The 11,291-nt window shown below is 44.4% G+C and overlaps 1 protein-coding gene across 1 annotated transcript; it reads left to right on the forward strand.

The window, feature by feature from the left end:
- The first annotated feature begins 883 nt into the window (after positions 1-883).
- Positions 884-10,406, forward strand: LOC125441495 (nicotinamide N-methyltransferase-like). The gene is made up of 3 exons (XM_048512106.1): positions 884-1,037; positions 4,276-4,483; positions 9,986-10,406. Exons 1-3 carry the CDS (start codon positions 884-886, stop codon positions 10,404-10,406), a joined length of 783 nt encoding a protein of 260 aa, XP_048368063.1.
- Positions 10,407-11,291: the final 885 nt, after the last annotated feature.

Below are 11,291 nucleotides of genomic sequence, written 5' to 3' on the forward strand. Positions count from 1 at the left end.
CAGCATTCTCTCCTGACGTTTCGCCTGCATCTGTGGCTGGCATCTTCAGAGGATCATCTGAAGATCCTCTGAAGATGCCAGCCACAGATGCAGGCGAAACGACAGGAGAGAATGCTGCTAGAACACGGCCATACAGCCCAGAAACCACACAGCACCCAAGTGATTCCGGCCGTGAAAGCCTTCGACAATACATTAACAGTTTGAGATATGCAGAAGACACCATGTTGCTGATGGAAAACAGAGAAGGTCTGAAATGGCCGCTGCTGATGGCTAAAGCAGGGGTGTCTGTTCCTTGACCTGGGAAACTGAGGATGTTAGCCGCAAAGGACAGCCATGCAAAGAGAGAGGCCAACGGAAGAAGAGGCTGCTTGTTTGGACCTGCCAGCCTGTGGCTCTTTCCCAGCCCAATCAAGGAGGATTTGGTGATTTAGCATTACTGAAACTTAGCACTTGTGGAGTTTAGCAATGTCTGGAGAGGAGACCACAAGAGTTCCATGAAACACTCAAGAAGAACTAATTTTTCCTTCTCTAAAGGAAGTGAGCAGAGAGGCTTCAAAATATGCTGCCACCGGTCTCAAAAATATCTTATGTCACCCACACCAAGAATCCACACTGAGCTATCTTTACAGAAGTCCATGTATATTTGTCTTCCAGTGCCACCATGAAACTCCACCCACAGGCCCCTGGCCTGGAAGCAGGATAGTAAAACATTACCCCAGAACAGTTCTTGGGATGCTGAATCTCTCTGAAAGCAATCGGCAAATCAGAAGAGCGTGATCCTGCTGGAAGCCTTTGGTTGGGTGAGGAGAACCAAGAGGACTGAGCAAAACCCATAAACCCCAACCCAGGAAAGCCTCTGGGAAGCATTCTGCAAACATCGGTCATGGAGGAAACCGTCAGTGACAAACAATATTATGCTCAGCATTTTGACCCAAGAGGCTACTTGGAGACGTATTATGCCTTCAGCCCCCAGAAACCGGCAGAAAGAACCTTGACAATCTTTACTCTGAGAAACCTGCACAGGGCCTTTATTTCAGGTAAGCACCAATGGCTGTTGGATGTCCTGCAGCTCTTGTAAAATGGGCTTCCTCAAGGTAAGATGTGCCTGGCTTGGAGAGGCTGCTGCATTCCATCATGCACAGGATCGCTGACTTTCCAGCAGACCTTCTCAGTCACCATAGGATTTGAAGCAAGAAATAGCAAGAAAGTGCAAGTACTTTGTGGCAAAAGGGACAGCTATTTGGTTGTTGTGGTTTTTCCGAGCTGTGTGGCCGTGGTCTGGTAGATCTTGTTCCTAACATTTTGCCTGCGTCTGTGGCTGGCATCTTCAGAGGTGTATCACAGAGAGAAATTTGTTATACACTGTGTCCAGTGACCCGAAGAGTGTGCAACCGACACAGTGTGTAACAGACTTCACTCTGTGATACAACTCTAAGATCTGGGAGAGGTCAGAAGATGATCTCTTGGGGGCCTCTGCTCCCTTCTGCCCACACATAATGGGTAGGTAGCCATTGCTGTAAACCCCAGTGAGGAGTGCAGCAGACTCTGAGCCAGTCGCACCAGCACAAGAAGGGGGGCTGCCCTCCCTGGCATGCAGAGGCTGCAGCCACCACCAAGTGCCCCCCTGCCCTACTCCAGGAACTGATGGCAGCGGCTGTGTGCCAGTGAGCTCTGTTTGTTCTTAGCTTCCTTGAACGAATGAAGCTGTCATGCAGAAAACAATAATCTCCAAACTCCCATGAGCCTCCCAGTCCTCCTGTCACTTGGGACAAGGGCCCTTTCCCCACTTACTGTTTGCTGCAAGCTACTCTGCCCAAATAGCGCGGGGTCCAGCGGCACTCCCCACGAGTCCGGGAGGTGAGAACGCAGCCGCCCAGACTCTGCCGCTCTCCCGCCCCCTCAGCGCAAGTCATTTCTGGCGCTGATAAAGCGGCACCTTTCATGACCCCGCGTATAGAAATGACTATAGATGCTACTTGGTGTATCATAAGCGGTAAGAATTAGGGAAAGGCCCAAGGAGAACATTTGACCAGGACTCCAGTTCCTGGACAACCATCCCAGGGCCTCTTCACTTTTTAAGTGCCAGTGAGGAAAGGGTGAATAGCCCCTGACCCAGCTATCTGCAGGCGGCAACTGCTTCCAAACCGTCCCCAGATCAGGAGGCCCCGGAGCCTTGCGAAAGCATTTGGCACCAGCTGCAGCTCACGGGTTGGCTCCGTTCACTCTTTGTGTCCTTGAGTCAATGTGACCCATCCTCACCTAGAGCTGCAGCCAACCAGATCCTGGCAAAATGCTTATTTTTCTCTCTACTGGCCAGGAGAGGTATATTAAAGGCAGGGGGGCAATGAGGTTTGCCTTGAGTGGCAGAAAGCTGTGTGCCAGCTCTGCAAACTAGGCCTCCCCTTCCCCACATTAAACAGTTGGATCCATCACATGCTACCAGCAGGACACCAATTGCAGAGCAGGACACAATGACTCCCACTGAGCCCTTTTCAGCTGAATAGAAACTCCAGGCAGCTGCCATGTGGGTAGCTTAGTTTCTTATTCAGACTGTGGCTGTGGTCATTCAATCCCTGCCCTCTCTTCTTCCCATCCAGTGAGGCGCAAAAGTGTGCAACACACACTTAAGCAGTCATGACCTCGTCAGCTGTGGACAATCCCCTCCACACAAGCATTCACCCCAGTGTGTATGCTCAGGAACTCATCTGCAAATTTGTAGCTGGTAAAATGAGGGTGTTGAAGCAAAGAGCAATCAAGATTCCCAACTCAGCACATTCAAGCACTTGGTTTTGCTAAACACTGTGGCCGAAACAGGATGAGACTTTATTGAAGGGCAATAGGTATATTTACAGTATATAATCCTGTCAAGAAGAGTAACGAGCAGAAATGTGGATTGTGTGGCACGTTAAATAAGAAGAGTTATTTTTCAAAAGACCAGCAGTTTTACCTCAGGAAGTTCATAAACATAAAGAGAACTTTAACTGAGAGAGAGAAAAAAATAAACAGTATATACATATCAACAAAGTATGACAGATACATTGCTTCATGCACGGCTCATAGTTTGTTACAATTTGGTTATGATAGTAAGCTTATACAGTATCTTAGTCAGAGGCAATTTTACATAGCATTGGTTAGCAGTACACAGAGAACACCTTTCTCTCAGCCAGTCAGTCAGAGAACAGAAGAACACTACCAACGGTTTTAACAGCCACCTTTAGAATGTTCGTGCAGATTCCCAGAATTCTCTGCTGCTTGTGCTGCTGCTGCTTGCAAACAAAGATGACAATTACAACATTTACCACCCTACACCCTGCTGGAAAGTGACATGCTGAGACAGAAAGGGAAGCTCTTCTTCATAGGATAGGAAGATACTAGTGATGCTGGTGGAGAGGGGGGATGGATTCTCCCTGGTAGATTATAATTTCTCTGGACTCAGAAGCCTGGTGGTTGGAAACATAAGGGAAAGTGTAGACTTATTCTTTTCTTTCTATGCAGATTCTTAAACAGGGATCCTCATCACAACAGAGCTATGGCTCAGTGGCCAACATCCAGCCTGGTTCAGTCCCTGACCATTGCTACTTAAAGTGACCAAACAGTCCTTTATTTTATTACTTAATTATTTAGGAATTTGGTGCTTTTCTCCCCCAAATTCCAAAATACAAGTTAAATCATCAATTTTGATAAGTAATAAACAAAATACAAACAGATCATGTTCTGTGCTGGTCTGTAAAACTGCCCATCGGAGGCTTCAGGCTGCAAACTTTGGGCTAAGGGCCAAGAGCCCTCAGGCTCACTCTTCTGCCCCCGCCCTGGCTAAGTCCCTGCAAGCAGAGAGGAAGCAAACTGATTGGTTCAAGTCCATCTTCACACCCACTGGCCCTTGAGCACTTGCAGGTGAGGATGGTGGTGTGCCGGTGGGCCGGGGTTGGTAGTGATGGTCGTGGACCAAGACAGGTTGATCTGATGATAGATCACCAACGGCCACTCAGTTTGGGAACTGTCTCCCAGTGTGCTGAGACTGCTGGTGAAACTAAAGAGGTTAATTTCATTCTGGTTATTTGAAGCCACTTGAAATGCATACAAAGTTTGTAAGATGGGTAAAGTTAGTGAGAAAGGCCAGGTAAGTGTCAGACCTGACTGGAAGCCACACCTACTGATCTTGAAGCTCTTCCTTGGACTACCAGAGAAGTGTGGATCAACTGTGGTCACACAAGTAGCAGCCCAAAAGAAGTCCTGTAGAGTCACTGGTTTGACCAAATGTGTGATGCAATGCAGGTGGCCTGAAAGGAGACACCCTGATCGATATTGGGAGCGGGCCCACCATCTACCAGTACCTCTCAGCCTGCGAGTCCTTCCGAGAGATCATTGCTACAGATTATACTGACCAGAACCGGGAGGAGATGCAGCGTTGGCTGAAAAAGGAGGCGGGAGCTTTCGACTGGAGCTCAGTGGTGAAATATGCCTGTGAGCTGGAAGGGAACAGGTATGGAGTGTGAACTGGCAGCTGGCACCAGTTGAGCACCTGGCTCTTGTGTGCCACACTTGGTTGGACCATGTCCAGGTCACCTATCTGCCTCTGGTCATTATTGCCAGGTATCCATGTATCTGACATCCATGGGTGCCTCTCCCAGTGCGATCCAAATAAACCACACAATGTGACCACGCATATTGTACTGGTTTATGCAAACCTAAGTTTGCAGGGGAAAACTGGAGTTTTAAAATGGTAAAACAAACAAAACTCAGCAATGTAACACTCACTCATTGCACATATGAAGTGTCGTGTGGATAAATACTTAATTAGCAGAGTTAATGCAATAATGAGGCAGAGACCAGTTGCTTTACTGAAATAAAGTTTACTTACTACAGGGAAGGGAAACTTGGAAGAAAAACAATAAACATCTTTCTTACTAGCTAGCACCAACAGCCAGCTTGCTGCTTAGACTATTACATGGCTACTAAGCTATAGATCTAACTGAACTGACTGAGCACGTGCAGAGTGCAACACAAAGAAGATATATCTAAAGCCTACGTGCAGACCTGCATGTAGCCCACCCAACCAATAGGTATCAATTACCTGGTCACTGACTTCTGACCTCACTAACTAATTAGCATGCAACAATTAACTCCTTCATTGCTGGATTGTGTTACTGGCACTTGCCAAATCCCATCAAGAAGACACTGAGGAAAAAACAACTTCAGAGAGCATTTTGGATTGCCACAGCAACCAACCCAAAATGGCAACTCTAAACCAGTGCCCCCCAAAGATTCATTCATGCATTTAGCACACTTCTGTCCCATTCCTACACACACACACACACACACACACACACACACACACACACACACACACTATTTTCTAGGCTTTCTGGGAATAAGCAAGAGTTTAGGGGAGAAGCACAAAAGGGGAGCAGAGAGGAGCAGGGGATGGAGGAGGGAGAGTAAGCAGAGGCAGCAAGAGAGAATGGAGAGAAGAGAGTGAGCAGAGGGTAGGCAAGGAGAAGAATAGGAGAAAAGGAAAGTGGCAACAAGGCAAGGGGAGAAATGGTGGATTTGGGGGTGGGATTTTCTCCTCCCCCCAATTCCTTGTGGGTCCCTCTCATATGATGTTTGTAATGCTCCTATTTTTATGCATGGTCTTTTTCTCAAGAAAAGCATACCACATGTCTTAATAGTGGCCATCTTACCTTCATTTATCAAAATTAAATTTCAGCAAATTGAAGGGAGAATGACTATAAATCTCAACTCCGGTGGTTCTTTGCACTCTGTAAACGAGGCTGTATATATGGTCCTGCTCAGGGTGTTTGTTGGTACTGTCAGTGTTCTAGGAAGGAAGATTTGGAAATTATGTGAGATTTAATTGGGGCAGACTGTGTGAACACAGCTTTGTAGTAGGAAAAATGCAATTTTGAATGAGCAGCACAGAAGGATTTGGGAGGTTGTCAGAGTTAATTTCCTATTGAAGTACAGAGTAATTCATTCATTAAAAACATGAGCAATGTTCGTAATGCATTGGAACAGCATTTTAATTTTAATAGTTCTTTTTATTTTATTTTATTTTATTTTAATAGTTCTTTTTGTTTTGTCTTACTTTTATGTGTGGATTTAGTAATGAATATATTAATAATAATAGAAAGAAATGGGGTGGGGAGTTGGATTTGTCTGATCTTCACTGGCGAACAAGTGTTGAAGCAAACCCGGCTTACATCGGTGCTTACAGACGTTCACTCAGTGTAAGCACAAGGGGAAAGTGTGGTAGACCTGAAGGTACAAAATACAACAGCTACTACACTGAGGCTACATACAAGTTTAAAGTGCAAAAAAGTGAAAATTTAATCAAACTTAAATGCAAATCTATCCAGCTAATGTGCATATAGTAGAAATGTCACTGCATGTATTCAGCGAAATACATAACAGTCCACAATTAAGATAAATGTACTGCCAAGTGCCTGGCAAGACATCACAGGCACATACTTCTCCAATGTCAATGAGTTCAGTTGTTGCGTCCCTAACAAGGCATCACAAATACATAAATCTCCAATGTTAATAAGTTCAAGTGATGGAGGTATACTCCCATTTTCCAGGTGTATTCCTATTTTGTGGTTACACTTCATCAGCAATTATAAATGTGTTTGCTAGTTAATACATGAAGTTCCAGAAGTATGGCATCCATAAAATCTTATTACAAAATTTCCTTGATAAATGTATTAAGATTTTGCCAGGTTACCAAGCTGCAGGTTTACCTCGTTGCCCACCTCCATGATAAAGCTGGAGTTTTTACTACAACATTTCTTATGTAAACACATTAAGCTATTGTATTGTCAAATTATCTATTAAATAACAGATAGCAGATTTAATGAAACTATGTTTATTATATTCAACAGTCATTAACAAGAATTTTAGAAAAAAATTGCCAGTTGATGCTTACTTCGTACATTTCTTAAAAGGTATTCTCTGGTTTGACATGTCCCTGTAGACCTGACTTAATCATGGGCTGTCTCTCTTTTGTTCTGGTATTGCAGTATGTGCTTGGATAGCTTATTATGCCATTATATCATTCTAATCCTTTTCAGCTGTGCTCTGACATTGCTAAACTGCTAATCAGACAACAAATGCATGTAGTCCTTTTTTCTGGCAGATCCTGGAAGAATTTATATCATTGCACCAATTTATCAATTGTGCTGCTATTAACGTTAATAAAGTACTTTTCATTCATAAATTACAAGAGTAAGCTATTTCATTATTTAGCCCATGAGGTCCAAAACTCAAAACTGAAAATCTATTTAGCCTCCATTTGTAAAAGGAGTCTCCTGACATCTAATTATAAATACAAGACCTATATGTGTATAATACACAGAACCTGATGTCGTTTTCCATATGGTTGTTTTCCATAAAATGTTGCACCAGAGGCGTTTCTTAATATTTATTAATTTTTGAATGGTGCTCAATTATTCTAAATCTAATTGTTCTACAAGATATTGCAATGTAAATATAGGAACAGGGGCACTGTAATAAATAGGTATACAGTTTTTAATTGCACAGGTGGTTAATGTTTGCCACTTCCACATGAGGCCAGAATATTGATGTATAAATTATTTTGTATTTATGGATAATGTGCAAAGTGCACAATATCTGCAATTAAAGGGCCCATTCATGATCTCAGTATGCAGGGAAGATTTGTAAAATTCAGCACTAATAAGCATATGTCTGAGGTTTGATTTTTGTGTGAATCCTATTTGCAGACGACTAGCACAACCTGGAATGTCTAATACAAGGTGCCAGTGGGTTTGAATTATTATATTGTTGTTGCTGTTGTTTTGTTAGCAGATGGAATATAATCCAATACCCATGTGATTTTAGATTCTGGGACTTTGAATCTAAAATAAGAAGAGATTCTCAGAACAGAAAAGCTTTATGGATTAATGCAGAGCTGTCAGGTGGGTGGGGATAGCACCACTTGAGCACTGCTCACCCGCTCCAAAGAACTTCCCCGCAGCGCAGGAAACCCCAAAAGGTGAAAACCAAAATCCTACCCAAAACTCCCCCATAGGGGAGAATAGAGATACACTGCAAAAATTGCAGCATATGTCTGCTGGCAACACCATTGGCACACGGAGGCCAAAGAAGGTCAGCCCTGCCCCCTGGAATGCCCCCAGGATTCCAGCATAGCTGTAGCCGGATGCTGGTGAGTTTACCCCCCTGTTGGCGTAAGTGCCCCAGTGTGGGCAAATCTACTGGCATAAACCTGTGTTGCCTCCAGAGGGGGATTCTCCACTGTCCTCTGGATTGCGCTTTAACCACCAACTTATTTCCTTATGGAACTGGTGGTTTTAATATTTGAAAAAAACAATTTTAGGTTTAACACTCTATTTTGTTATCAAAAAAGGGGTATAATGATGGGCAGTTCGTGTGCTCCAAACATAGAAAACCTGTTCATGAACAACTGAGAAAAAATGCGTTGCCACAATAAAATTTGAAAATTTGTCATCACATTTAGGAGATACATTTTAAAAAAATATTTTCCAATAAAAACTATGGAGAGCCATTTGTGAAGTGGCTTAATCAGTTACATCATATATAATCCATATATATCCATATATTAAATTTCCTAACACCATAGATACAAATAAGTTTACTTTTCTAGACACCACAGTGTTTGTAACTGATAATGGAATATCAGCCTTTAAATCCTACAACAAACCCACAGATAGGGATACTGAGCTGCGTTATAAATCATACCATTCCAAGCACCTCAAAAATAGTCTTCCTTAGAGTCAGTTGCTTAAATCAAAAGGAGTTCAGCATATCATAAGAACTTTTAAAAGGAAGGTTATAGACTGATTCAAAAATTTTCTTATAGAGAACATCCATTATATTCTCTTGATGGGCCTTGGAAAATTGCAGAAACAATGGATAGAAAGGACTTATTAATTCCCAGAATCAAAGAGGTGGAAGCGGCCGGGTCAGCGTAAGCCACGCCGACCCGACGACGCTGGGACCGTCCACATGGACGGTCCGAGAACCGGCTGGGATGATGGCACAGAGCTGCGCCGTCGTCACAGCGACTCACCAGTTCCGTGGCCTTCCAGCATGTCGCCGAGGCCAGGGGACATGCCAACCCGGCCCTGCACACCTGCTGCAGCGTCGCAGGGCAGGGAAGCGTGTCCCCAGGCCTCGGCAATGCGCCGGAGGGCCGGGGACAAGGTAAGTGAAGGGAGGGAGTGGGGGGGAGTGCCTGGAAGCCGCTTCAAAGTGCACTCTGGAAATGCCGGCTTGGCACCGGTCGGGCGGCGCGAGGGCGGCGCGGCTGCATAGCAGCTGTGCCCCCTGTGCGAATGGCTCCCTGGGGACGGCGTTTTTGCCGTCCCCAGGCCGCCATATTCCGCCCGTGCGGAAGGGGCCAAATTCTCTGAATTTTGCAGCCAGGCAAAATCTTAATGTATTTATTGAATAAATTTTGTAATACAATTTTATGGACGCCATATATAATGCTTAGGTTCACTTTATGTCATAGCTCTGGAACTTCATGTATCCTTAATTAGCAAGCGTTTATGAAATGTAACCACAAAATAGTAATACACCTGGGAAATGGGAGTATACCTCCATCACTAAACTCATTAACATTGGAGATTTATGTACTTGTGATGCCCTGCCAGGGACACAACAACTGAACTCATTAACGATAAGATATTTATGTACCTGTGATGCCTTGCCAGACACTTAATAGTGTGTTTATCTCAATTATGGTCTGTTACATATTTATGTTTCTACTATATGCCCTTTAGCTGGATAGATTTGCCCATTACATTTGCACTTTTTTGCACGTTAAACCTTTGTATGTAGCCTCAGTGTGGTAGTTATTGTATTTTGTACCTACAGATGTTGATTGACAGTATGATATATGTGAAGGTGTAAACCAGCCCTTTAACCATGGAGATTGGTGGTGCCGTTGCTTCTGTATTCCCGTTGCTTTTGTATTCACTCCCAGGGAAAAGTGGTCCCAGAAGGAGGAGAAGGTCCGAAACAGCATCAAGGGAGTCCTGAAGAGTGATGTCACCCAGGCGAATCCTTTGGCTCCGGTCTCTCTCCCCCCGGCTGACTGTGTGCTATCCACCTACTGCTTAGAAACAGCTTGCAAAGACCTGCCCACCTTCCGCTCTGCCTTGAAGAACATCGGCTCGCTCTTGAAGCCCAGAGGCCACTTTGTCTTCGCTATCACACTGGAGCTCACCTTCTTCATGATAGGCCAGCGCCAGTTTGGTTGCCTCTACCTGGATCAGAAGGCTTTAGAGCAAGCAGTGAAAGAGTCTGGCTTTGATATCGAGTGGCTGGAGACAATCAAAGTCAACTTTCCATTGTCTGTGACTGATATCAAGGAGGCATGCTTCATGGTTGCCCGGAAACGCTGAAGCAAGATGGGCGGGGGTGAAGGGTGTAGAGCAGTGGTGGTGAACCTATGGCATGGGTACCAGAGGTGGCACTCAGAGCCCTCTCTGTGGGCACGCACAGAGTGCCCCCCCAAAAGAAAATCTAGGCTGGCCCGTGCCGCTGAGCTCGATTATTAGCATTAAACCTAAGACCTAGTTTTGGGGAAGCAGTGTAGGTAACCCTCTTAAATGCTGTTAAACCCCACTGATTTTCATGCGAAGAACTAAAGCACGATCCTTTACCAGGGAGTAAGCTCAGTTGCTGGCAATGGGGCTTGCTTGTGAGCAAACCCTCCTAGGGTCGTGATTCACCTATTGGAAGAGTTGCATGGTTGCTTCAAAGCAAAGCCACCGACTACCACCAAGCTTTCTCCCGAGTAATACACGCCTCAGAGCCAACTGTTTTTTTCTAAACTAAAACCTCAGTATTCAGGTTAAATTGTGGGGTTGGCACTTTGCAATAAATAAGTGGGTTTTGGGTTGCAATTTGGGCACTCAGTCTCGAAAAGGTTCGCCATCACTGGTGTAGAGAGAGACAGGGTGAAGATTATGGTTTTAATTTTTGTTAATTTTGTTGCACAAGAATCACTATAAGTAGTAAGAAATCCAAGGGGCAAGCTTGCTGTCTCTTCCTTTGGATGAGATTGAGGAGTGGAGGTTTGCAGTGTGTTGATCAACTACAGAATTATTATAAAACAACTATAAAATTATCATATATTTGATAGTTCTGGGTACCCACCTGCGCAGATTTGAAAATCCTTAAGGGAAGCTAGCCAGGGCAAAGATAGAAGTCTCTTGCTACCCAGGAGGAGAGCCCCCAGGTTTGCAGAGAATAATATACCAAAATCTGTGGGGTAAAAAAGCACA

The sequence above is a fragment of the Sphaerodactylus townsendi genome, linkage group LG12, assembly GCF_021028975.2.
Source record: "Sphaerodactylus townsendi isolate TG3544 linkage group LG12, MPM_Stown_v2.3, whole genome shotgun sequence".
NCBI lineage: Eukaryota > Metazoa > Chordata > Lepidosauria > Squamata > Sphaerodactylidae > Sphaerodactylus > Sphaerodactylus townsendi.